Genomic DNA, 27,188 nt, shown 5'->3' with positions numbered 1-27,188 from the left:
ATGGTCTCCATCAAGGTCCAAAGAAGGCGACCCTCTAGGTCCCCTTCTATTTGCACTGGTGTTGCATCCTCTTATTCTACGGATCCAGTCCAGTTGTTAGTTATTGCTACAGGCGAGGTACCTAGATGATGGGACTCGGGTCGGGGATACAGAACAAGTGGCGACAGCTTTGGGTATGATTCAGGAAGAAGGACCTTAATGTGCAATAAGAAGCAAATTGCACCAAGTAACTTGGAGAAGCACCCAACCATCCTTTGAGAAGCAAATTGTAGCACCAAGTAACTTTGGCACTTCAAAGCAATAAGAAGTATTGCACATTGGATCGATGAAATTGCATCTGCTTTTCTCTCTATTAAAAAACATGAGCCGCGGATATTAAGTCTTCCAACGGATTGGAGGAACAGACGAGGAGAATGTTTTGCAAGCAAGACGAAAATTTAAGTATTCAAAATTTAAGGGCAGACACATGGCTATCATATGTAGAGTATCCGTGGGGAGTTGAATCAGATGACATAGATCAGAATTTTCGGCATGTTCCTTCATGATTGACATTTCTTTCTCTGTTTTCTCTATCTTTAGATGTTCCATGGGAGTGGGGTTTCCATGTTCTTTCTTACTAGGTACAAACCAAAAGGGTGTGAAAGTAGGAGGCTTTAAATTAGGGAAAGGCAAATAAACTGAGAGAGTTTCATCTTCCAATTCAAACACATACACACCATTGTCCTAATCCAGAGTTAAATAGATGCAGTTTTCTTTCACGCCTAACTCGGCAGCTGAAAAAGATAGAGAACCAGTTGGTTATGTTAAAAACACTCGATTGCCTAGGGATTCCACTTTCACCCACACCTCCCTGCATAAGTCCAACTTAAAAACCTCAACGTGGTTAATTGCAGTAGCATAAAGAAAAGCTACGTAGTGTTCGACAACTAGATATATATCCCCACAAGATTCCACTAAGAAGCTGCCAAATCTATATGCCCTGGAATACATCTGAGGGTTCTTACAATTATTTAACAACCTTACTGACAGGGTGCCACAATTATCCCTATCAATTACAGCAACTTGATATCGGGAGGTAACTGCATAGATTTGTCCATTCGTGCAGCTAACGGTTTTTCCCATGAAATCTTTAGCGCCATCGTCTGCCATAAGGTCATAGTCCTGTTTAGTCCAACTTTTATCTCCTAGTTTCCATGTTAGGAAAAAATATTTCCTCACAGCCCCTTTTTTCTTTGGTAAAGATTTCCCCGCAGCTACAACAACACAATCAGGATTCATAGGTGGAGACAATAAGACCCATGTTTGGATATATCGAAGGCCCCTATCTAATGATGGTAGATCAATACTTTCTCGAGTACTCGGATTCCACAAAATAACTTTTGATAAATTTTTCTCCCTCATGACCAACCAACCGTGCATTGATAACACGCATACTTTCTCACGAATCTCATGAAAGCTTTTGACATAACTTTTGTTTCGATTGGATACATCAAAGAAGGCTAGTCTTTTATACCATGTCCATTAGGGAAAACAAGCTGAGGTGTTGGTGTACGAGTAGGTAGGAGATCAACACATCTTTTTTGGTTTGATTCAGTCTCCATCATGGCCTGCATCATACATGAAATCACAGAAAATAGAACTGTGAGAAATAGATTGAGAAACAAAGAGGTTATGTATGGGATGGTCAGTATGTATAGAAACAAAGGGTATGTGAAGAGGCGAAGTTTCTTTTAGTTTTAGTGAGGCCTAAGCACGATTATAAAGGCACAACGTATAGAACTTCTCCTTTGACATGGTTTCCGACTCCGTACGACATACCATTATCATAAATGTTAAATTTAGAAATGTCAAGGAATAGAAGCCGATAGAAGTATGTGTTATGTGCCGACTTATATGGAGCTGGGCAATGACTAATAATGATCTCATTTCGATTCAGAAAGTACAAAATATCAACATCTCGTACTTTCCTCCACATTACCACCAAGACACCGGGACAGCAACTTGTGGTTTAGCACTGCACGAGCCCACGATGCATAGCACTTGTTCACAAAAGTTCGTGGATAAGCATCTACTACTTTCATCAGTTTCATGACATTCCTTCAAGGTTGCAATATAACGCATAGGCTAGAATGCTAGAATGCTAGATGAATATCAGCCACTTCTTAGAACATACACCTCCCTAATGGATGAGTTATGTTGCTCGCCCTTAACACAGTTTATAAAAATGAAAATTTCCCTAAAAAACTTGCTAATTGAGTCTGTCTATTTTTTTTCATGAAATTCCACTTTTTTCAATAAAGTAATAATAATAAAAATATATATAACATATATTCTAAGGGGTATAAGTGTATAACACGCACACTTTCAAGTATAATCAACATAAGTAACACACAATAATAGGTTGCACCCTGGACTTACAAAAGTAAATACTTTCTGACATACTCTCCATGGGAGAAAAGCTTGTTGCTACGCTCCAAATGTCTTTTCCATACTCCAACTAAGATCACTTTCACTAGTCTATCCTTGCGATGTCCCAATTTGACTTTGAAGCTCCAAAGAGTATCACCTGATGCAAAAGCTTCGACAGTTGCTTGCGAGTCAGATTCTATCCAGAGGGAGGTCCAACCATGATTAAGTGCAAATTCAATACTTTCGATAATAGCATGAAATTCTGCCATGTAGTTGGTTTGAATGCCTATTCCTTCTTTAGACAGAACCAACAAGAATTGACTTGCATTGTCCCTGAAAATAGCTCCTGGTCCTGCAGGACCAGGATTCCGTCGAGCCGCTCCCACTAGGTGCATAACAGTGAGTTTCTTTAACTTCTGATCCTGTTGAGTTGCTGCATCAACAACAAAGTTGTCTTCACACCAAATGTCTGTAAGCTTCTACTCTCAGACGCTCAAACAAGTTATGGTCTATCTAGCTCTATAAACCCACTTGATCTTATGATTATGAAAACCCTGGGGATTTAAAAAGAAAAGTGAAAAGACTACCAAGACCATGTATGTCAAACTCTCCAAGACACGAAAACACTTGGTACATTATAAACTTGCAATAGAAGAAAAACAAATAGTCACATATATAGTGGAGAAAGACTACGGATAAGGAAACAAATTGAAAGGTAATCATTCATGCAAATAAATACCAATGGGTTGGAGTTCAAAAGGGATAATGCAGTCAAAGGCTTGCCTCAGACCACTACTTAAGCTCTAGGCTCAACCAAAGGTCTCGCGCCTAAGGCCTTTTAGGCACGCACATAGGTGTGCCTACTCTTGCAAAGGGCCCTTCGGCTTATCTCTAGTGCCTAGTTAGGGGATGTGCCTCTACTTGCTTGTCATTCAAAAAACTTTCAAAGACAATAACAATCACATTTAAAAAAGAGTTTCATCTCTTGATTACAGAAACAAACACTCATGTCAAGATTCAATCCAAAATATTCCATATTTAGTCTCTTAATTGAAAGCTCACAAAGAGTTTAACTCTGTATGGGGGACTCCCAAATAAAGATCGTCATGTATTACTTCGATATAGATTTTTCTAGTACCTAACATAGTTTGCATTTATCTGTACTGAAACATGGGATTTAGCAATGAGGACATTCGAATGATACATACATACAATTAGGGTAAAATCACAACAAATATAATATAATACTCTATTTTTCAAAAGTTCAACGTAACTTTGATTTATTTTTGAAGCAAATTCAGAGTTGTTCCTGATAAAATTTCAAAGTTATTATTTCATAATCACAAGTTCTTAGAAGGTTCGTTCATTATACAGTAAACTCACCTGTGATTTGAAATTTTAGAATTATCTCCAGTGGCCAATGTGCTTAAAAAATTGAAATATTAGAGTAAATTTTGGTTCAAGACTGGCCATTTAGAGGTCCTCATATATAGTCCTAGTTGTTTCTATAGGATATTAGGATAGAAAAATCCAATTACAAAGTCTATACTGAGAAGAAAATGTTCCAAAACAATATGAAATGGAACAAAGATAATCACCAAATAAGAATTGAACCTCCAAAGGTGATCACAATAGAAAAACTAGTACTCCAGATTTAACCCGTAAAGGAAATAAGATCCAAAACTAAAACATTTTAAACCTTATGAACCAACCTGGGTTTCTGCCAACGTCTCGAAGCACCAAAAGCTCAGATGGAGAATAAAGAAGGGTGGTTTGTGGGCAGCGAGTAGTGGGCCAAAAGAGGTGAAGAGTTGAAGATGAATAGTACGATCCAAATAAAGCATGGGGCATAGGATATTCTCCCATGTTTTTTTGTAGAGGCGCCGCACAGCTTATAGCTACTTCATTTATTTTTACATTTAAGCCAACACCCCAAAATTTAGAGTCATGGAGAAACAATGCCTGTAACACACCCGACAATTAAATTTGAAACAAATATTTAAATATCAACAAAGGATACATATATATACAGATTCTTTCTATTAAAGCAACAACACTAAAATGTTCAAGCTGATTTCTAAATCAATATGACAAATATCTTCAAAACTCTTAATTATATCTATTTAAATTAAGTTTGTGCAAATAAGATGGTAAGTCTAGCGAATGTACGACAAAGCCATATTCGCTTGAAAAGCAAACGACGAAATCAATATTGCACTTTAGAGAGCCAACAGAACAATTTGGGTGGCAATGAAATACTCAAGTTCCATAACACACTATCATCAACACAGACATTACATCTTAGAAATAGCAACACTAAGCAATATTACTCCTTAAAATTGAAATGATACAAGTCTCACAATACAGAAGAGTGAATATAGTCGCTTTGTAGTTCTCGCATTTAATAGTTTAAAACAATCTTCACAAAGTTAGAAAGCCACAGTCCTAATAAGTTTAGTTAATCGCCGTACTCAATGAACACACTGTACTCGTGTTATGGATTTAGGGCAGCATTCAATAGAAACGGTAAGACATATTTACAACTGAAAGGTCGTTGCAAACATATTACATGCAAAATGAAAATGACTTTAAAATTTTAAATTTAAATCTATGAAAATAATCATACCCCTCTTGCCTAATCGGAGACTTGCATACGATCGTTGAGTAGCCAACATAAGGAATCTAAGAATCTGAGTCTCCCTGTCATCCCATTTATGTTTTGTGTTATTGCTTATATCTCCTTTCACCGCTTAACATACAACTAAATCTCACAAAACCAAACCCCTCATAAACGCATATTTCATCCAAATAACACACATCACATATAATACATGCCATCCTATCCAATAAAACCAATTAGCTAAGGATGCCTTCCTTATCAAATAAAAAGAAGAAACCAAAGATTTTATATGGTTCGACAATGCCTACGTCTACCAACAAAATGAGATTCAATTTCCAATAGAGAGAACAAATTACAAACACTCACCAATGCCCAAGAGCCCCAATGGAACTCACAAATTCTCTCTCACCAATTTCTCCTCACAACAATTTTGGCTCTCACCAATTTTCTACAACTTTGGCTCTCCTCTCTTGCTTACCAAACACACACATATCAATGGGTATATATAGACCCAATGATTTTCAAAAACGTGTGTGACTACAATTTAGTAATTGGTTCCTAAAACAATTACTAACCCAATACCAATTAGGAGATGTCATGGTGGTGGTTCAAGTCCAAACCAAGTTTGGGAACAAGCCAAAAAAAAAAACCTTGTGGTGCTTTCCAATATGATGCACCAACTTATTCCAACAGGGTGTTATTCCCACCTTCATGGGGATTTTAGAAGATAGGGAATAAAGTTCCAATGTCTAGAAAATGAACCACAAATACCCAATATATAGAGTTGGATTCATCAATCAGTCTACCTCATTGTCTTACTACGTTAAAGTTGCCTGACAAAAAACAATTATTTACAAACAGCACAATGCTATTAACTTAAAAGAACTCAGAATACCATTTTAATTAGGTACGTGTAGCAAGCCTTTGGTTATACATTTATACATCATCTTTGATTGTAAATATGGTAGTGTGATCGTCTGCCAAGAGGCAACCAAATTCCTCTGGAACCATACGCTATCTGGCAACTACAGGACCAAAGGAAGCATAGGCTTGTAGTTAGTCAATTGGAGGTCTGCGTATTTTTTGTTTTGGGATGTGGTAGTATTTCCATAGACAAAAGAAATCATGTTGATGGCTTTACCACTTTCTTTTTGCATCACTTTACATATGGTGATTTTGGTTATGGAACTTGTAGTGAGAGATATATATGTTTTGACATGTTGCGTTTTAGCTCCAAAAGTTGCTACAAGGGTAAAACTCGTGGACGGATTCTTCTCCAAAATGGAGAGTGAAGTGCGTTGATTCGCAGTTGATCGTATGGTGTTTTATTGTTCTTGTGAGTAGTTATTTGGGAAAAATTCGAGGTCGAATTCTTGTCAACCTAGAGAGAATGATGCAGAGCATGAAAGCGTTGAAGTTGTTGTTGCCAAGACATGGGCATGCGCCCTTGTGTTTTTCTGATTTAATATGTGTGCGCCCATAGTTCGAGTCCAAGCCCAAAGGGTTGAGAGTCCACTAGATTAATTGTTTCAAGTTATTATTTGTGACACATGACTATTGGTTTATTATTTTTAGGGTTAGTATAAATAAAGGGCTTATGGTTAGGGTTTGGGGGAGTTGTGTTTTTAGAGTGTTGATGTTTATGATTTGAGAGATTCAATACAAGAGTTGTCTTTTGTTTGTTTAATTCAAGTGTAGATTGTTAAAGTGAAGCTTCCGCCAGTAAAATCTACATCAAATACCTACTCAAATCTCAATATGACTGGCAGTGACTTTTTGCATTCAGGATGGTATAGGCTATATTTTACCTAGGTTTCTGCGATTGTAGCACCACCTCATAATTTGATTAAACACACAAGTAAATAATGCATGTTTATTGTCGTGAAAGAGTATTGGGGTTGTTGTTATCCAGGATTCCATATATATGAGGAATCACACTTAAAGATTATTAACCATTTCTTTATGTATTCAAAAAGAAAATAATAAATATATATTACTACCAGTAATTAAAAATGAAATAAGATTAGAATCATACAACTTCCAAATGGCTTCTATCCATTCATTGTCTTAGAACTGCAACAGGGGAGATTATCCAAGATCCTGCATATCCATCATTTATATGTTAAAAAAATAATTGAATTTCAGCAGGCATATGGATTGCTTGTGAAATTTTTAGTACTCCCATATCTACTCATCAATACTAAAAAAAAGAGGTTTCCCTACAGAAGAAAACACAACCATATAGCATAGTGCATAACCCAGAGTTTTATCCGAAGATCTAACCTGTCAATTTTAACCAACAAAACATAATTGGTAAGCAAAATATAAAAAGCTTTCAAAGTTCAGGAAACATATGTTGTTGATTCTTGTAGTGAGACTGATGACGCAAAACCTAACCCACCCTTCTTGCTTTTCAATTAAAATGCTCTTTATTTCAGCTCTTCCAGTCCTGACTCAAGCAATGATTTGTCTGAGACTCTGAGTCCTCCTAACAGAAAAGAACCAACCATTTTCTAAACCCATTCAGAAACCAATGGGGATCGCCAAATGTGCACTCTTCTTAAACCATATCTGAGAAATATAAAAATCAAGAAACAACTTTTTTACTGATTGTTGGGGATTTATAGCATTATAGTTAACTATGTTTTTGATGGTCAATACAATTGCAAGGGTAGAAAAGGTTTCAGAAGGTTTCTTTATGAAGTTATCATGTTAGTGGACTTTTAGAAACTGAAGGGTATAGAGCATCTTGTTAAGGAAGAAAGCTTGGGTTTTGTGGAAATCGATTTGCAGCTTATTCAGGTAAAGGTCTTTATGCTCAGAGCAAATTATCCTAGCAGTTATTAACCTACCAATATCCTTTGGAAACAATGGTGGTGTCATGTTTAATCATGAGAAAAAAGACTGGAAAAAAGACCGTACAATGAAATTTGTATGGGAGAACACATATCACATTGATCAGTGTTCTTGAACAACATTACAAAGAAGTGCCCACCCATAACACTAACTCAGGAATCAAAAACATAAAGAAGGTGTAATTAAAAAAAAAAATGATCATTGTATGGTAGGACTTTAAATAAAATTCAACAGAGCCATTGAGTTATTTCATTTGTTGTTCAAAATCTTGCGGAAAACCCAAAACCCGTTATAAAAGAGATGTACAAAAACTAATTTGGTACCTTCTCCATCTCAAACAAATACAGTATTCTTCTTCACCAGATAAAATCGAAAAGAAATTTGCTACCTAGTACCTTCATCTTCTTCTTCTGCAATCAAACATTTTATATCTTCCTGCAGAGGCACATCACACAAATATAATTATATCATTTTGCATTTCCAGTTCTAAGATTGTCTAGAAATCACATGAAAGATAAAAAAAAACATTTATAATTTTGGATTAGACTACCTTCTTGAGTTCAGTAATGTGAGGAGTTGTGATATCATTTTCACACATTGAAGGAATCACAGATTATACCATGTGGACCTTTTTTTCGCTAAGTAAGTTTAGAAGTATATTAAAAGTGATACAATGTTACGAACTCCGCAGAAATCAACTTTATTACCTTCTCCACTGCGAGCTGGAGTCAATTAACTCGTAACGCTTTTCTGATGCCTGACCAAATTGAGGATGCTCTATAATAGTTCTTTCTCAAGAGTAGAGATAACTCAGTCATTGCTACCATTTCTAAGGTTCCAAGCAATCTTCACTGGCAAGGCTCGATTCATATCCGTTAGTCTTTTGATTCTCAGACCACCCTCTTGAGTTGGCGTTTATACATCTTTCCATTTTAGCAGTCACACCTCTCTTCTTTGAAGGACCACCGGTCCAAACGAGATTTCACAGAAGTCTTTCAGCTTGAAGGCCAGCTGTACATATTACCATGTTCTGAATGGGGATAGACCTAATAATCACTGCTTTGATAATCAACACTGCCCTGCTTTGGAACGATAACACCCGACCTCTCCACGATGTCATTTATTTCCGGATCTTAACACGTTTGTTTGTGATCTAGGCAGCTGGGAAGTACTAGGATCATAAATTGCTTTCTTCTTTCACTTTCCTTTTCTTCACTTGTGGAGAGGGTCGCCATGTACTGGAACAGCAGGTTGCTTCTCACTCTCCTCTTCTTCCCCCATTGTAGCCCACTGCCCACCTACCCCTTCTCAAAGGAGTTGGAAATGAGTTATTCGAATAGTCTCCACCTCTTGAAGTGCACGTAGTGAAGGTACTATATATTCACTTGTAAAGGTGCTATGTTCCGGTTATATCAACAGTTTGAATACTCCAAATAGTCAAGTCACCAATTCTTGTTTTTGGCGGCTCAGTTGAGGGTCCACCACTTGATGTTGTTGAGGTTCAGCTTTGTTTTGCTAGCGCTTTCACTCAATCCAGTTTAATCTTCCAACTAGAGAGAGTTTACAGTGATCAATTCCTTTTTGAACTTCCCTCTTGGTAGTTTAATGGATGGAAACTCCCCATGCCACTATGGAATTAATAGATAGAGACGAAGCATCAATTATCCTTCCCAGTGAAGCATAAGTCCTACCGACCAAGCTAGTAACAGCATAGCTTTGGTGTCTACTGTCTAGATCCTCCAAAATCCATAAGGAGCTGTTGTCATTTCCACAGTGTATATCGATTCCCTCCAAAACGTGGACCGGGTAGTCATTTATACAGCTGTTGTCCGGGTAGTCTAGTCTCCATACTTTCTAGTGTGATTCCTGTTCAAAGTTGCACGGTTTCTAGGGGTAAGCTAGAAGCCTAGAATCGGAGTGAGTTGAGCCTTGAGGTGATGAAGGGGATGTTGGTCTCCCGTTGAGACGTAAAATGGGGATGCGACTTGTGAGAATGAATAAGAAAAGTACGCAAGACTGTTGAAATGCTGACTTATTTACTAGAATGCCATGGGTTTCGGTTGAATTTCTACGTTGTCCTTTATCATAGTGTAAAGTGTAAACTGGGAAGCCTCAAAGTGTAGTAAAATGGTGAAATGAAACGAAATTGTTGATGAATTTGTAATACATGATCGTGAATTGTAATGAAGACACCAAGTGATGAGGAGTTAGCGTCTTGTATGCATCAAGTGATCATGTATAGACCTTATTCATTTTTACAGAGAACAAATGACGGTTACAGGATTACCACTACCTAGATTTTAGATTAATTATATACAAGTATAGAAGTTCTGTTCAAAAGTCTAACGGGTTGTTTGTAACTTTTGGATCCTATTCATTTAGGCTAAATCTATGGTGCGCAGGACGTATTTAATGTGGACCACTCATCCAAAGGGGGTGCGTGTGTATTGCATCACAAAGTACTGATCCAAAGGCCCAGTGCCGGCTCATCCATTAGGCGAGTTAGGCGGCCGCCTAAGGCCTCAGATTTGGAAGGCCTCAAAATTTCTTTGTTTCTCCTTGCACATGTTTGATATTACCATTTTTTTAAAAGGCAAACAAAACACAAAAAAGGACAATGTCGTCTATTTGTTTTCTCCAATTCTCCCCACCGCACTAAATTTCGGGAATTGAATTGGTTTAAAGGAAATAATATCTAGTGGTCCACTATATAATTTGTATCTCAAAACTATATAACAAATCTGATGGCTAGAAACGCGTAGTAGTCTAATTTTTTGTGGGAGTGTCCTCATCTAGTTAGACCTCTTAACTGGAAAGAATAAATGAAAATGGAAAATCTCACGGTTAATGCAAAATCTCCCCATTCTATGGTGCCTTTCCTACTTCTTCTAAGTTAATTAAAGACAAATTTACCAATTTCTATATCAATTATCTTTTTCTCAACGACTCTCTCTCTCACTACTTCCATATTTCACTCCCAACCATTGATATCTTAAAATCACATTCTCACAATCTCACAAATTGGTATTTAATACTTTTGTATTTGGAAGGTAATCAATTTATGCTCTTTAATGTGAAATTGATAATTTCTTTTTTGATATGAATCTATTATTTACATATTATTCTCTGTTGTCAATTTCAGAATTTTTTTGCATTTTGGCGCCTATTGACAGTCTGACAGAGTTACACACTAAAAATATTAAAAGGGCGCTAATTTTCTCGTAAAAATCAGGTGATTTTGTTCTTTTCTCTTGTTTATTTTTTTTTATGTCCTTTTATTGTAAGTATGTCAAGAAAATTTGATTCTGGATATACCAAACTCAAAAGAAAGAGAAAAGAGGAAGAATTGATTCAATCGCAAAAGGGGGCTCTTCTTAAGTATGTCACTAAAACTAAAGAAAATGTGACAACTAGTTCTACTGAAGAGTTAGCAAATGAGCCACCAAGCAATTTAACACAATTAGAAAATAACGAAAGACCGAACAAATTGATGGAGATGAAAATATTATCGATAATGAAATGCATAGTTCACATATTCCCCAAGAAGAAAATGAAGGTCTTAATGACAATTTAGAATTTGGACCTTCAAATATATATGATCCAAAGCACCGGGAAAATGTTAGTACAAACTTAAGAGATTTTTGGTTGAAAGAGCTCCAATTAGGGCGAGTCCGGGTTTTAATTATCCTAAAGATGAGAATACTAGGCATTTTTCCGCAGTACATTACGCTCAAAAACCAAATAGTCGAGGCACGCCTAAGAGGACATGGCTTGTCTACTCAAAAGACTTAGATAAAGTGTTTTGTTTTTGTTGCAAATTGTTTAGTTCTAATAGTAGCATGAGTCAATTAGCTAGTAAAGGAAGTAAAGTTTGGAAAAATATTAGTAGTAGTCTCCAAAGACATGAGTTAAATACGGAACATGTTAACTGTATGATTGCTTGGGCAGATTTAAAAGAGAGATTGAAAAAGGTAAAACAATTGATAAAAAGGTACAAGAGCAAATTGAAATAGAGAGGCAACATTGGAGAGGTGTGCTATTGAGAATTATTGCCTTAGTGAAAACCCTTGCAACAAACAACTTGGCTTTCCGTGGTACAAACGAGAAGCTTTATGAAGAAAATAATGGAAATTTTTTAGGCATGATTGAAATGATTGCAGAGTTTGATCGTGTAATAAAAGAACATATTCGTCGTTTTCAACATGGTGAAATTCATACTCATTATCTTGGTCACAATATACAAAATGAATTGATAAGTCTATTGGCACTTGAGGTTAAAACTATGATAGTTAAAAAAGTTAAGGAAGCAAAGTATTTTTCAGTAATCCTTGATTGTACTCCTGATGTAAGCCATCAAGAACAGATGTCTCTTGTGCTACGGTGTGTGGATATTTCATCAATCCCGATAAAAGTTGAAGAACACTTTTTAGAATTTTTAGTAGTAGATGATACATCAGGGAAATGACTTTTTGATGAACTTACAAATGCAATAAAGAATCTTGAGCTCGATATTAATGATGTAAGAGGGCAAGGCTATGATAATGGAGCTAATATGAAGGGGAAAGAACGAGGAGTACAAAAAAGACTATTAGAAGTAAATCCTAGAGCATTGTATACGCCTTGTGGTTGTCACAGTCTTAATCTAGTGCTTTGTGATATGGGTAACTCTTGTCCAAAAGCAATTTCATTTTTCGGAGTTGTGCAACGTATTTATACAATTTTCTCTTCTTCGACAAAGCGTTGGAAAATCTTAGAAGAAAATTTAGGAAAAGACAATGTACCAGGCTTCACACTTAAGTCATGGTCTCCAACACGATGGGAAAGTCGTGTTAATAGTGTTAAAGCAATAAAATACCAAGCTCCTCAGTTAAGAAATGCTTTATTGCAATTAGCAAAAACTAGTGAAGATCCTAAAACAAAAAGTGAAGCTGAGTGTCTAGCAACTTATGAACTTGAAAACTTTGAGTTTAATTGGGCATGATCATTTGGTATGATATATTATTTGTTGTTAATTCTGTTTCGAAAAGCTTACAATCTAAAGACATGCAAATTGATATTGCTATAGCTCAGTTAAAGGGTCTTATTTCATTTTTTGAAAAATATAGGAAAAATGGTTTTACTTCTGCTATGATTTCAGCTAAAGAGATTGCACTTGAAATGGAAGTAGAACCTGTATTTCGTGAAAAGCGTAAGATTCGTAGGAAAAAACAATTTGATGAAAATGACAATGATGAGGCAACAAAATCAGCAGAAGAAGCTTTTAGAATTGATTTTTTTCTATATATAATTGATCGAGCTCTTTCTTCCATTAAAACTAGGTTTGAACAATTTCAAATGTATGAAGATGTATTTGGTTTTTTGTATGATTTAAAGAAGTTGAAAGCATTGGATGAGACTAGTTTGAAAAAATATTGTCAAAATCTTGAAAGTTCTTTAAGACATGATATGGTTTCTGATATTAATGGCCTAGATTTGTTTCATGAGTTAAACATTGCGAAAGAGGTTTTACAAACTAAAATTAATTTGCCTATTGAGGCTTTAAGTTTTTTTCAAAGAATTAATTGTTTTCCAAATGCTTGCATAGCATATAGAATATTATTGACGATACCCATAACTGTTGCTTCTGGTGAAAGGAGCTTTTCAAAACTAAAATTGATAAAATCTTACTTGAGATCCACTATGTCACAAGAAAGACTTAATGGTTTAGCTATGTTATCTATTGAAAAGAATATGTTTGAAAAACTTGACTATGATAATTTAATTGATGTCTTTGCAGCTCAAAAGGTGAGAAAAATAAACTTTAAATGATGCCTTGATTTGCTTGGGTTGGTTCATATTTATTTCCCTCTTCTGTTTTACTACTAGTGCTATGATATGTTTCTTTTTTTCATTTTGCAGTTGTGTTGTTGTATGTTCAGTAGACTTTAAATGATTCGAAAGTCTTTTATCTCAAAATGATGGGTGATTACCATCGTTATCTCGTTGAGTTTAAAATTGGTGCTGAATGTAAAGAAGCAATTGCGGAGCTGGATACCCTAGGGAGGAGTCATACAAGGACTCTTGAGAGATAACCTCACTTTGTGGACCTCTGACATGTGGGATGATGGGCCAGACGAGATCAAGGAGGTAGTTTGTTGTTTTTATGTGCTTTGATTGTTAAAAATATAAAGCATATGTCTAGTTGAGCTTGTTGTTGCTTCATTCTTTCAAGTTATTGCTCATCAATACTTGTCTTTTATTGGAATTATTTGTGAATGTATTGAGACTGTGAAATCAGCTTATTATGATTGATTTATGGTGTTTGTATGAATTGGATATGAAATGTTGGAATAAAAAAAAAAAACTTGTCAATGAACTTCGAAAAAAAGGCCTCGCTTTGGATCATCGCCTAAGGCCACATCCACCCTTGAGCCGGCCCTGCAAAGGCCCATACATCTTGCGCACGATACATCTCGCGCACTGAAGACATGCTCATTTATTTATAGCCAATAAATATTTATTAGTGAAAAAATATTTTTTGAAAAAATAAACATGTTTGGTCTCTATTTTTTTTTAAAAGTAGTTTTCCATCTATAAAATATTTATTGGGCCAAAAAATATGTTTTATAATAAATAGCAAAAATTTGTTTTTTTTTGGAGCTTTCATTTTGGGGCAAATGAACTCCAACATGTTTTAGTACTAAATGCCGCGATATGCCAAAAAATATTGCACTAAATCTATTGGTTTGATAAAATGACTTACCACAACTACATATGTTTATTTAAAAATTGTTTTTAGAATAAATATTTTTTCAGAAAAATATTAAAAAAAAAAATTGAAAAAATAAGATCCAAACACCACCCACTAAACTTAATTGATATTTGTTGTCTTTTAGCTTCAAAAACAGAAAATTTGCGAATCCTGAAATTGTTTAGTGTGATGTATAGTAATCCGTCATAAGGCAAAAAAAAAATGGATGCCAGAATTCTTCCAGTGAATGTTTTGACATTAGGGCTAGTTTGGCAATTGTAGCAAAAAAAGACTCAGCAAATTATTACTATTAACTTTAAGGAGGGCCTACTAGTCACTAGTTGTCACTACAGTTCAACAAAACAAGCAAAAATTGGTCTAGCACTCACTAGCACCAAAGAGTCAAGATGCCGAAGAAAAACAAATGTAGGAAAAACAAAAACAAGAAATCGAAACAAAAGAAATCAATCATGTGAGTAGATTAAAATATTATTAGCTACAAGTATGCAAACCGTACTACGCATCGGTTTTTCTAAGTCTTGAACCCCGTCTCTTGAAATCGATAGTTAGCATGGTTTCTTTTGGATTCTAATTGTAAATGGTAATTGTAATTATATAGGAGAGACTCATTTATTTATTTTTTTAAAACAAAATGGGAGATAATTATGTTATTTAAGTGATATTAGGGAGGTTCTTTTAAATTATCAATAATAAAATAGGATTTGTTTTAATTTCAATGTGGAAAATGGGGGTAATTATTTAATTTAAGTGACATTATAGAGGTATTTCTAAATTATTAATAAAAAAGAGACCTTGTTCAAATTATATTAATAAAAGTAGGGTTTATTCTAAATTTAGTGAGGGAGGTGTTTCTAAATTAAGTAAATAAGGAGATCTTAAATTGCCTACTTGATATTGGAAAGGGTATTCCGGAAGACCTGGCTATCATATAGTGTAGATATATAATACTATTTTATTATTATCTAATTTGTTCTTAAACAGGAACGATGCAAACGTCAAGAATAAAAGTATATATATAACTATCAATGACTTTTTATGCTGGAGGCTTGATTGTGGTTTTACCACCAAGGATGCAGAGGCGTTTACAATCACAACAACCAGCACGTTCGGGCATTGTTTCCACTGACTTAAGGTACAAATTATATATTGAACTTTTTTTGCTTGTAGAAATAAAAATTTGGCTATATTTCATGCTAAAATGTAGGTTTTGTTATAATTTTGTCGTTGACTGTCGAAATCTGTGAAAACACAAAAATACTATTATTGCATAATTATTAAACATATAATTAACCAAAATACAATATTTATACAGGGGTTATATTATAGTTTTGGGTGTTTATCAAGGTGCATACCATAGCCTTTTTCCCTAAAAAGTAGAAATATAAGTCAATGTTTCAAAAGAATTTTAATTTGTAGATAAATATAGTTGACTTGAGTATGATATATATATTTGTTTCTCATATTACATTTATTCGGAACCAAAACCACCAAAAAATAAAATAATTAATAAACCATATAGAAATGGGTACTAAAAAGAACCTTGACATTCATTCAGAACCGGAACTGAGTAGTTTTTCTTTAAAAAAATGGGGGATCATAACTGAATGGTATTGTGTTTTTAGCACCGTAAAAAATTAGAGATATAGTGTACAGACTTTCATTTTTGTTATATGAAATTTTATGTTTAAGTGTTAATATATTATTTGCATACTATTTAACGGTATAAATAATTTAAAAGTATGGCGAATAACAACCTTTAAAATATGGTTTTACTTCTCATATTCTTGAACGAGATAATTAATAATATTAATCTTTGAAAAGTGACTCGTTCGTGCAACATTTTTTTTGTTAGTATATATTTTCAAGATAGGAACAGTACAACATATGTGCAATAGTGAATTTCATAAGAACAGAGAACTAGGACAGTAAGTACTCGCTATATACGAATGAGTGGTTATGGATAAGGCTCCACAATTTTAAAAATAGATGAGAACTATAACCATAAAATTAAATGGTTCTTGGCTCTTAAGTCATTAGGAACTGGACCATTAACACCGGCCTTACATCTCTACGCTAAATGTAGCCCGGATCGAACTTTCTAGAACCTTCCCCCTAACATAGTGATTTTGATTTTCTCTTTTCTAACAATTTATAAGTACCTCCATCACTATTTTTATAGCAATTAAAAAATGCCCAACAAAATTTAGAAACACTTCATTCACTATTTTTTTTCTCAATAAAAAGCTCGATAATGTTAGAAACATCCCCTACATTATTTTTTACCCTTATTTTTTTTTTCGCAACTAAACTAAACACCTAACCGATCGTGTTAGAAACACACCCTTCAGTATTTTTCTTGCAACTAAAAACTATATTAGGTTAACAAACCTAAACACCTAATTTATTAGACGGCAAAACAATTTGCTAAATTTCACATTTAGTATTTCATTAGTTTTATTCATTATAACATTATTTGGTTTTGATAGATGAGATCTAAAATTTATATTTTGGAGCATTGTTATTGCGTACTTACATGAGGAACCGTTGCTCCCATCTAGAATCCAAACAACTAGACAGCCCCCGTTACACTGCCTCTTTGACTTCTCTGTGTTATTAATTGTCATAGTGACATAATATAAAACAACTTTGATAACATATACAGTCTAAAGAGACCAAAAGTTTTAATGTGGTTTGGCAATGCCTACGTCCACTAATAAAAGAAAAATTAATTTCAAATTACAAACACTCACTAATAACCAAGAGTCTCAATTTTTCACACCGTCCCTTACTTTCTTATTGATCATTAGGAGCCACCAACTTGTACAATCTATCCAACTAAAAAATCATTAGTCTCCAATTCAAAACATCTCATTTGCGATGGAGTTTACTAGTGTATTAAAACAAAAGTAGTAATGATAAATTCTGATACCATTAATTACCCTAGTCCCTAGATCTGCATTATCTACAAACCTGCATTATCTACAAACCGGGTCCGTAATTTCAATACACGTCCTTCGTCTTATAAACTAAAATTTTGTAAATAAAAAATAAATGTGCATTGATTTACAGTTTACTACATACTTTTACTTTGTGCCTTAAAAATTGACGGAAGTTACTCACGTTAAAACGGTCCAGTTGTCAGAACCACATATCGTGAAAATCAAGTTGTTTTCTTTTAGGGTTTGTTTAACCACAAGACCAAAAAGGTGAGAGATCTCTTTTCACTTGTATTAACTAGCTAGATTTCGTTTATTAGTTTTTGGTAAATTACAAAACTTTATGTGGCATCTGCTGATTTTGTATATGTTTTGATTTAAAGAGCAATGGTGGAAACACGTGCTTCAAGTAGTACTACAGTTGGAGCAAGAAATAATAGACCCATTTTGAAGATGAAGAAGAAAAACCCTGTTGTAAAAAACCCCCCAAAAAAGTAGCTAGTTCCAGTACTAGGAAGAGGAAATACTTTGAAGAAGAAGAAGAAAGGGAGAAGGAAAATGAAGATGGTGGCGTTAATGTTTCTATTGACCAAATTATTGAATATATGATGGGTAACAATGTCAAGGAGAAGACGATGGAAGACATGGTTGCGGGATCAAATGAAGAAGAGACACAAATGAATGAAGATATTACTATTAGTACTAGTGTTAGGGAGAAGAGAATGGAAGATGCGGTTACCGGCAACCGACTGAGGAAGAGACACAAATGAATGAAGATATTACTATTCGTGATCCTTACAAATGTAGACTTGATGAAAGGTTTGGGGTGATTGGATTGAATTGATCGAGTTCATATGGATGAACTCCCTACGTATCAAGTTCTCTCTCTCGGGGAGACTTCGGACATAGTTTCTCACCCTTTTTATATAAGCAAGGGGTTCGCGCCTCCTGCTCTTGCGTGTCAGGTCAGCTTCAAGTCTTCATTCCACTCGCCACCCATGATGGCGAGTTATGAGATTTAATGTTGAGCGGGACCGAAGCTGTGGTCTTAAAGGTGATAATTAAGACATACATTACTGACTGTTGAGGCGAGCGAGAGTCTGGGAGATCACTGATGGGAGAGGTTGTTCGTGTGTAGCGAGTCACTATGAAGCGAGCTCGTGTGACAAAGACTTCAGATTGGTTGGTGCTTGGTCAACCAGTTCGCTTACCTTAGTTGAGTCACTATGAAGCGAGCTATGAGGACGAGGATCGTAGGTCGGCTGGGGAAGATGTTTATGCTGGACACATGCTTGATATTCATTGGATGTGAATATTATTCCCTCACACAGCCCCATCTCAGTAGGTCGCTTTGGACATCAGAGCGATATGCTGAGAAAGAATGATAGCACGTGTTTAGCACGTGGGAGAACGCGAGCAATATGTGAGTGAACATCGCAACCGGGTCATTTTTGGCACGTGTATACCTGCAAAGGTGTGGGCAGTTCAATTTTGAATTTTGAACTTGCAGGCGAACCATTTCAAGACATGGGTGGCACATGGTATGTACGATTTGAAAAGTTGCAGCTGAGATGCCTCATTTTGCGTGAATACGTGGCACACTAGGGGTTAGATCAAATGATTGTGTTTTTTTTTGAAAAACGAACCGGTGGGTGGCTTGTGGTATACGCCTAGAGAGCTGCAGAGTTCCTCATTTGCTTTTTCTGAGTACGAGAGCTAAGGTTAGTATCCGCCATTTTTCTTTCCTGTCAGCCTTTCTTTTCTTTGGGTCGGTAGTCATTGTTGGTATCTAGTTCATTGTTGTTATCTAGTTGTTGTTATGGGTTTGTAAGATAAGGAGGAGAATGTCTGATTCAGACGATACCCGATCTCAGGAGGTTAGGGAGGTTGATTTGGGTGAAGAAGTAGAGTAGGATGAAACTGTCGTGAGGGTGTTAAGTAGTTCTGGTGATAGGGTTTCATCTTCCTCTAGTGGTTTGCTTCCTAGAGTAGTAGATAAACGGGCTCTGAGAAGTTTTCCAGATTTGAGGCACACTTATAACATACGTGTGAGCGATCTGGAGATACACGAGCTGGGAGAGGATGCTGATGTTTTCAGTAGCGAGTTCGTCCCCTAGGATTATTGGGTGGTAATCTGTGAGGGGCAACTGAGAGCGGGAGGTCGCCATTGTCTAAGATAACGTGTAAATTCTTAAACTTTTGTGATAAAGCCCACTGTCAGTTCATTGGGAATACATGGCGGTCGCTTAGAGTCTTCGACCTTTTGAACGAGAGTGGTGAGTACTGCATCGAGGTTGCTGACATTACTGAGCACTTTTCTGTGAAGCGATCCCAAGCAAACAACTTTAGCCTACAGACATTGACTGGGAAGTTTAGCATTCTGGATGGGGTCCGTAATTAACCCTAGGAGAAGAGGCCGTTGTTGGTAGTTGGGAACTACTGTGCTTCTGGGTTTGGTGTCAACACTAGGGTTTGGTATGTACTAGGTAGTTCTGTTGTGTCTTGTCTTTGTGTAATATGTTGGCCACTGTGTTTTATGGCGACTGATATTTGAACTGTTTTTGTTGCAGAGGTCGCTATTTCCAGGAGAACGTCGTGTTCTGTAATCGAGAGGTTTGCTTGTCTGACTCGTTCTGAGAAGAGGAAGAAGCTGCATGAAGTAGTGAGATACTTCATTGAAAGGGGAGGTCAAGGGATTAGAGCCAAGAGGAGGGAACAGAAAAAGAGGTCAAGGGGTAAAGACGTTGTTAGGTCGTCCAGTGATCAGAGCATGGATCGTGAAGATAGCGGGATAGTGAGTAGGGAGGCAAAGAGGAAGAACGGAAGTGTTGTTAAATCTCAATTGGCTTTGCTAGTACCGGTGGTGTTGTGAGGTAGTTTTTGAGAGTGGAGAACGCCTGGTGGCATTGTTCATTCCATGAGAACTGTTCGCCTTTCTTGAGAATCTGTAGGAATGGTCAGTATTTGTCTGACGCTCTCGGTATGAATCGGTTTAGAGCTGCCACCATTCTAGATAATTTATGTATCTGCTTCTTTGTTTTTGGATCTGGCATATCCAAGAACGCTCAAATCTGATATGGGTTTGCTTCTATTTCTCATTGAGTTACCTGATACCCGATAAATTTCTTGGAGGACATTTCGAAGAGGCATTTATTGGGGTTGAGCTTCATCTGGGTTCACCTCAGTCTGGAAAATGCTTGTTCGAGGTGACCTAGGTGATCTCTAGCTTTCTTGATTTTTACAACCATGTTGTCTATGTAGACTTCCATGGTATCTCCTAACATGTCCTGGAACATTTCGGTGACCAATCGTTGGTAGGTCACTCCCGCGTTCTTTAGGCCGAATGGGAGGACGTTGTAACAGTAGATGCCCTGCTCTGTTATGAACGATGTTTTCTCTTGGTCTTCTTCTTCTAGTGGGATCTAGTTGTAGCCACTGTAGGTGTCCATGAATGACATGAGTTCGTGGCCAGCGCTTTGGTCCACGAGTTGGTCGATTCTTGGTAAGGGGAAGCCATCTTTAAGGGTTTCTTGATTGACATTGGTGAAGTCGGCACATAGGCGAACTATGCCGTTCTTTTTTGGGACTGCTACTATGTTAGCAATCCATTCGGGGTATTCCACTTCTCTAATGAAGCCTACTTTCTTGAGATTGTCGATCTCGTCCTTTATTGCTTTTTTGAACCTAAGAGATAGTTTCCTAGGTTATTGGCGAACTGGCTTAGTATTAGCGTTGACATTTAATTTGTGACATGCAATGTTAGGGTCGATTCCAGGGACATCGATGTACAACCAAGTGAAAACGTCTTTATTCAGAGATAAAAAGCTTACTAGTTGTGCCTTGAGTGTAGGATCAATGCTAGCTCCTACGTAAACAAATTTGGGGTCGTCCTCAGTTCTTAGGTTGACCTTTTCCTTCAGTTCGGTCTCTGGGACCTCAGTAGTGGGAGGGGCGACCTCTGGGGTCCTTGTCTCTTGTGGTGCCTCCCTTTACTGAGTCGGCTGGGCGATCTCAGGTGAGTTCACTTCTGGAGTGAATTCTTTGGTTGATCCCCCAGCGTTGTCCTTTTGTGACTTGACGTCTGGGGCAACTCCTTTGGCTGAGCCCCCAACATTCTCTTTTGCCAAATCGCTAGATGTGGATTTGGCAAGGGTTTTGACTTCAGTAATGAAGTCTTCTGCCATCTTTTCCTTTGTGATCTCTCCCTTATTTTTTGAGTGAAGCCCCAGCGGGCTTGTTGACTGAGAGGATCTGGTTGCAGTTGTGAGCATCGAGCTAGTTGCTTCGTAGCTCCATCATGCCTTTAGGGCCAGGGAAACATAGTATCTGATGTAGTGTTGAAGGCATTACTTGCATCTTGTGGATCCAATGGCGTCCTAAAATAGCAGTATAGGACGAGTTGACATCTAAGATGCTGAAGCGCGTGTTGATGCTCACTTTGTTGTCATTTGATCCCACTGAGATGGGTCGAACGATGTCTCCGATGTGGTCAGCACGAGATCCATTGAAGCCGTAGAGAGGGGCAATTGGATCGATCATGACCGATTTGGGCAAGTTCATCTCCTTGATGGTTCGGTAGAATAGGATGTCACATGAACTGCCCGGGTCGATGAGGACGCGTTTGATCGTCCAGTCGCTGATTTTGACATGGACGACCAGAGCGTCATTGTGAGGTAGTAATGTGCAAAGAGCTATTGGGAATGAAGTGCATATTGAGGTTGATGGGAGTGAAGTTCAGCCTCATTTCCTAAGAATGTATATGTGTTTTAAAGCATTGAAGATGGGGTGGTTAAGTGTGTGCAGGCCAATGATTGGGCTAGATGGTTGTTTTCTCAAGGGGTTTTGCAAAGGGGAACTTTTAATTGCTGTTGGGAGGGATGGGAGCAATCAAATGTTCCCCATTGCTTGGGCAATTGTTGAGGGTGAGACTATTGATTCTTGGTCTTGGTTTATAAACTTGTTGATGATATATTTACACATTGTATAAGGAACTGGGATTACAATGATTACAGATCAGCAGAAAGGGCTGATACCTTCTATTGAAGAGTTGCTACCTCAGGCAGAGTATAGGTGTTATGCTAAACACATTTATGCAAACTTCAGGAAGAAGTATAGAGGGGCTCAGTTGAGAACTATGTTCTGGGAAGCTTGTAAATGTGGCACAACTGAAGAGTTTGAATTAGTGATGGCTGAAATGGAAAGTATTTGTCCTGAGGCATATGATTATTTGATTAAGCAAGGGCCTAGTAGGTGGTCTAGGGCATATGTTAGTACAACTTCATGTTGTGAAGTAGTTGAAAACAACATATGTGAGTGTTTTAATGGTGTCATTGTTGAGGCTAGAGCAAAACCTATTATTCATATGCTAGAAGATATTAGGGTATATTTGTATGGAAGGATGGAGAAAAAGAGAAAGACAATGAAAGAGTGGCATGACAGGTTGTGTCCAAAGGCAAGGGAGAAACTAGAAAAAATAAGCTAGAACAATGCATGTGGAGAGTAGATTGTGTTGGGGATTTTCAATTTGAAGTCAGACATGGTGCTTTAGATGGGTATGTGGTGAATTTAAAGGCTAGACATTGTTCATGTAGAATGTGGGGTTTAAGTTGTATACCATGTCCCCATGCTGTTAGTGCTATATTGTACATGCATGATGATCCATACAATTATGTCGATCCATGCTACTACCTGGAAACTTTGTTCAAAGCATATGATTCCTACATGCATCCTCTGAATGGGGAAAGGATGTGGCCAAGACCAAAAGCTAACATTATATTACCACCTATCAATAGGAGAATGCTTGGTAGGCCTAAAATTTTTTGGAGAAAAGAGGCTGATGAGGAAGCTGACAAAGGCAAAAGCCATCTGTCAAGAAAAGGTAGGAGAATGAGGTGTTCAATATGCTCTAATCTTGGGCATAACAAGAAAGCATGTCCTCATAAGCCAATCATCAATGTAAGTTTATTTTTAAATGTATTTACTTTATGTTCTATTCTTAATGTTCAATTTTTGCATGTTTTTAAATGTATTTACTTTATATTATATACTAAAAGGACAATGAACATGCCATGGAGAATGATGCTACTGGTGGTGAAGGCATGGATCAAGGGTTGCATAATGTACCAATAGATGTTTATGTAACAGCTACAAGTAGTAACAAGAGAAGAGGGAAACAACTTGTGAGTGCTGCTTCCACTAGAAAAAATAAAGAGCCTCATAATAATGACTATGTAGTGGAACCAAAGAAAATTAGCAGGGTCAAAATGTCTGCTAATGAGTATGTAGTGGAACTAAAGCATGCTAGAAGGGAGAAAGTGCCTAAAGGTCTTGGAGAATTGTCTTTTGAAGATGGTAGACAATTTGTTAAGGTAAGCAATTCCTTAAGTTAAGTGTGTTGTGATACTGCTTATTTATTGTTTTTAATTCACTTGTTCTTAAGTGTAAAATTGTTTTTAATTTATTGTTGGTGTACATTTGTGCTTTGTTGCATTTGGCCAGCTACCTGAACAAAAAAAAGGGAGGTGGATGGAGCCATTGTTCTCAAAGCAAGCATCTACATCAAATTGCATGCGGTAGGAGGAGCAATGGGGCTAGTACTAGAAATGTTGGGATTCCAAAGGATGCTAACATTAGAAATGATACTGGAGGTAACAAAAGGCCTGCTTGGAATTCTTCAACAATGAGTACTCGGGTTGCTCCAAACACAAGAGTTGCAGCATATACAAGGAACACAAGTAATAGGGTTCCATTTGCAAATCCTAGAACAACAGAAAGTCCTAAGAAGCCTGCAACTCCTAAGAAGACTACAACTACTAGAAAGCCTCCAACTGCTAGAAAACCTCCAACTCCTAAGAAAAATACAACTACCAGAAAGCCTTCAACTGAAAGCACAAGCGGAGGTAAAATGAAAATGAAGACACTGCTAATCTCTTAGGCATCGAGACAAAGAGCTTCAAGAAGACTGCAGGCACTAAAAATGATGAATTTGTTTTGTGTCAGACTAAGTTTTGTGATGCCAGACTAAAGTTTTTATGTTGTTAGTTGTTTCTTGTCATATTGAGATTTATTGAAATGTGTGAGGTTCTACTATGAGCATTTTGTAATGACTATTGGCTTGGAGGAACTAAGTAATGAATACTGCAGGCACTAAGAAATGGTGTGATGTCAGACTAAGTGTTTTTGTTTCGTTTCGTTTTTTAAGTTTTTGGTGGTGTTATGTCAGACTATTTGGGCAACAAACTTTTGGGCGTGTAAATGCAATAATAGAATATAATATTGAACCAAGTTCTTGTTTTAAGTGTGTTGATTGTGTTTATGTTTTAAGCCTACTAAATGAATAATGTTTAAGTGTTTGAATGAACTGTTGTTGAACCTGAATGCTTTAAGCTGGGTAACAGACCCCACTGGACAGTGCATTCAGAGTGAAATGTGAAACCTTTGGTGACTTTAATTGTGACAACATGTTCATTGGTAAACATTTTGACCAAGATGATCTCATGAGTGCGATTCTCAAACAGGTGCTTTTTTTGACAGTCCTCTTCCATTGTTTTTCTGGGCATTGTTTAACATCAATTTTTTTTTGGAAACCATGATTTTTTATCTTATATTTATATATTTTGTTTTCCAGCAGCAAGGAGTTGGACAGGCTGATAATTATTTTAATTTTGACAGGTATTCCATCGATGATATTCCAGTTTAAGAGTTTATCCATGATTATGTCTTGAGTTCTTATGCTTCCTGCGATGGATGATTCCATGCAGTTCTTGTTTCACTCGGAGAGGAGTGTGAATGCTCTCCCCCATAAAAAATTGGAACTCCTTCAGCTTCAGTAGGAGAGACTTGATTGCTCCCTCAATATTTTTTTTTTGAAATGTTCCCGCTGCTCTCCTTCCAACTTTGGTGTCAACAACTTGATGTACTTTTTGACAAAACCCAAAAATTGCTTTTTATCGAAAGAAGGTTGTTCCTGAAGTCTGAATGTGTCAACAATATCTATGACCTTGACAGTCGTGTCATCAACACCCACATCCTCACTGCTACCTTCTACAGTTGGGTTTGCACCTATGTCAACATCGACTGCACCTTGAACAACCCACTTCCCCTCAACTTCCCACATCATTCCATTCTTTATTTCCTTGTAGGGAAGTGAATCTGAGAGTTCATCACCTATAAGGAGATCTTGATAAACCAACATGTTTGCAGCAGATCCTCGTTTTTCTCATAGACGGATCTAAAAAAGGAGGAGCCGACTACTGCACGAGGGGGTGGCAGAGTTTATTGCTCCTCTCCATTAAATTGTCCACCAGAGCTTGATGATGCCATGGCTACTTAAATCGATCTCTACTTGGGAAGAAATGAGATGGAGAAGAAGCGTATTTAAGTTAGCAAAACGATATCGTTCAATAACGACCATTGGGGGTGGATAAAGTCATAATTTCAATCAAAGTCAGATTTCAAAGCTCACGTGGAATGTGGTGTACGCCTACTTGATGTCGATATTCCACGTCATGAAAATATTTAATAACCTTATTTGCCACATAAGAAAAGAATTAATGTCTGTTAAATTGAAATTGACAGAATCACCAAATTGAAAAATTTTGAAAGTAGAGGTCAAATTAAATGAAAAAAAAGGTTCAATCACCAAATCGGAAAAAGTCAGCAAGTTGGATCACTAAGTTGATAGTTAATTAATTCAAAAAATAAATAGGGGCTCCCTTTCTTCCTTTTTTAGATGAATGCTTGAAGTCTATTTATTTCACTTTCACCACCCTACCTCCTTTACTCTCTACTTCTCCTTCTTCAACACACAACACCGAAAACAAACACATCCCCATTTTACTACTTTGCATAAGAGGGAATTAGCGATACCCCCCACATTTAAAGATCGCTTTTGTGATACCCCACATTTCCAACTTCTGTTAGTCTTTCGTCAGTCAACAGTTAGCTGACAAAGTCAAAATGACAAAAAAAAACTCAAAAATAAAAAAAATAAATAAAAGTCGACCTAATTAAATAGTGGAGGTTACCAAATTAAGTACACCTAGATCCATCTATGCCGCTACCATCACAGTTGTCCTCCTTTTCTTTTTTTCTTTTCACTTTTTCTTCTCTAGCGCATTTCTTCTCCAGCGCCGCACCACTCGTGCGGCACCTCACTCCACCGCCGCACCTTTCCAGCAGCACTTACTAGTTGCTGCCACCGATCCCTCTCCACCGTCTGCCTACCACCATCTTCGCCACTTCCCCACCGATCTCCACTGTTCTCTAACCAGTCGACTCCTCTGCCAATCTCACTCCTTCCATCACCGGCCGTCTAGTTGACTTCCAAACACCCACCAACCACCGTCGGCATCTCCCTTTACCTTCTCCATTCCCCTCAATTCACCGATACTAGAAAAAAAATAAAATAAAATAAACCCAGCGCCGTACTCTTCTTCTCAGCGCACTTTTTCTCCAGCAAGAAACCCAGCGCACTTCACACCGCCCCCATCTCCAGCAAGAAACCCAGCACCCAACCCCACACCGCCCCCATCACCGGCCACCGCTCCCACCAGCAAATACCATCATCCTTTAAATAACCCGACCATCCACCACCCACCAACATCGCCCTCACCAC

At 37.1% G+C, this 27,188-nt stretch overlaps 4 protein-coding genes and 1 pseudogene across 21 annotated transcripts; 3 read left to right on the top strand and 2 right to left on the bottom strand.

The window, feature by feature from the left end:
• Positions 1-2,300: 2,300 nt before the first annotated feature.
• LOC147511963 (uncharacterized) lies at positions 2,301-10,144 on the bottom strand. Of its 18 annotated transcripts, none has more exons than XR_015219547.1 (7): positions 8,593-10,144; positions 8,209-8,320; positions 7,431-7,600; positions 7,065-7,312; positions 5,036-5,109; positions 4,122-4,371; positions 2,301-2,963 (listed from the first exon to the last, which is right to left on the bottom strand). XR_015219547.1 is itself a non-coding variant. In XM_086603527.1 (7 exons), exons 5-7 carry the CDS (start codon positions 7,086-7,088, stop codon positions 2,415-2,417), a joined length of 702 nt encoding a protein of 233 aa, XP_086459653.1. In that variant the 5' UTR covers positions 7,089-7,129; positions 7,253-7,312; positions 7,431-7,600; positions 8,209-8,320; positions 8,593-10,144; the 3' UTR covers positions 2,301-2,414. The 18 variants fall into 18 exon arrangements, 11 of the variants coding, with proteins under 11 accessions (XP_086459653.1, XP_086459654.1, XP_086459656.1 ...); XM_086603527.1 differs by lacking the exon at positions 5,036-5,109 and having other exon boundaries at positions 2,301-2,842; positions 7,065-7,129; positions 7,253-7,312; XM_086603528.1 differs by lacking the exon at positions 5,036-5,109 and having other exon boundaries at positions 2,301-2,842; positions 7,065-7,129; positions 7,268-7,312.
• Positions 10,145-11,404: 1,260 nt separating this feature from the next.
• Positions 11,405-12,866, top strand: LOC147511962 (uncharacterized). The gene is made up of 3 exons (XM_086598624.1): positions 11,405-11,550; positions 11,834-12,265; positions 12,521-12,866. Exons 1-3 carry the CDS (start codon positions 11,405-11,407, stop codon positions 12,864-12,866), a joined length of 924 nt encoding a protein of 307 aa, XP_086454750.1.
• A 62-nt stretch (positions 12,867-12,928) lies between these two features.
• On the top strand, positions 12,929-13,956 carry LOC147511961 (uncharacterized). The gene is made up of 2 exons (XM_086598623.1): positions 12,929-13,669; positions 13,807-13,956. The coding sequence occupies exons 1-2, from the start codon at positions 12,929-12,931 to the stop codon at positions 13,954-13,956; spliced, it is 891 nt and encodes a 296-aa protein (XP_086454749.1).
• Positions 13,957-22,352: 8,396 nt separating this feature from the next.
• LOC147511960 (uncharacterized) lies at positions 22,353-23,054 on the top strand. Its single transcript, XM_086598622.1, has 2 exons — positions 22,353-22,494; positions 22,585-23,054. The coding sequence occupies exons 1-2, from the start codon at positions 22,353-22,355 to the stop codon at positions 23,052-23,054; spliced, it is 612 nt and encodes a 203-aa protein (XP_086454748.1).
• Positions 23,055-25,397: 2,343 nt separating this feature from the next.
• Positions 25,398-25,766, bottom strand: LOC147511959 (translationally-controlled tumor protein homolog pseudogene; annotated as a pseudogene).
• Between the last annotated feature and the right edge of the window lie 1,422 nt (positions 25,767-27,188).

Source organism: Coptis chinensis, chromosome 3 (genome assembly GCF_015680905.1).
Source record: "Coptis chinensis isolate HL-2020 chromosome 3, ASM1568090v1, whole genome shotgun sequence".
Lineage (NCBI taxonomy): Eukaryota > Viridiplantae > Streptophyta > Magnoliopsida > Ranunculales > Ranunculaceae > Coptis > Coptis chinensis.
Note: the sequence above shows the minus strand (reverse complement) of the source record. Positions and strands in the feature narration are given on the sequence as shown.

What these genes read in the sequence shown, in the direction of transcription:
- LOC147511960 (XM_086598622.1), top strand. Translation starts at nt 22,353, where the DNA reads ATGGGGTGGTTAAGTGTGTGCAGGCCAATGATTGGGCTAGATGGTTGT. An exon ending in TGCTTGGGCAATTGTTGAGG is followed by an intron (nt 22,495 to 22,584) that starts GTGAGACTATTG and finishes CAATGATTACAG; the next exon opens with ATCAGCAGAAAGGGCTGATA.
- LOC147511963 (XM_086603527.1), bottom strand. Translation starts at nt 7,088, where the DNA reads ATGGATAGAAGCCATTTGGAAGTT. An exon ending in ATAGAAGCCATTTGGAAGTT is followed by an intron (nt 4,372 to 7,064) that starts GTATGATTCTAA and finishes GGTGTGTTACAG; the next exon opens with GCATTGTTTCTCCATGACTC. An exon ending in AGACGTTGGCAGAAACCCAG is followed by an intron (nt 2,843 to 4,121) that starts GTTGGTTCATAA and finishes TTGTTGATGCAG; the next exon opens with CAACTCAACAGGATCAGAAG.
- LOC147511962 (XM_086598624.1), top strand. Translation starts at nt 11,405, where the DNA reads ATGCATAGTTCACATATTCCCCAAGAAGAAAATGAAGGTCTTAATGAC. An exon ending in TTGAAAGAGCTCCAATTAGG is followed by an intron (nt 11,551 to 11,833) that starts GCGAGTCCGGGT and finishes TTGCTTGGGCAG; the next exon opens with ATTTAAAAGAGAGATTGAAA. An exon ending in CAGATGTCTCTTGTGCTACG is followed by an intron (nt 12,266 to 12,520) that starts GTGTGTGGATAT and finishes TGGTTGTCACAG; the next exon opens with TCTTAATCTAGTGCTTTGTG.
- LOC147511961 (XM_086598623.1), top strand. Translation starts at nt 12,929, where the DNA reads ATGCAAATTGATATTGCTATAGCTCAGTTAAAGGGTCTTATTTCATTT. An exon ending in ATGTCTTTGCAGCTCAAAAG is followed by an intron (nt 13,670 to 13,806) that starts GTGAGAAAAATA and finishes TATGTTCAGTAG; the next exon opens with ACTTTAAATGATTCGAAAGT.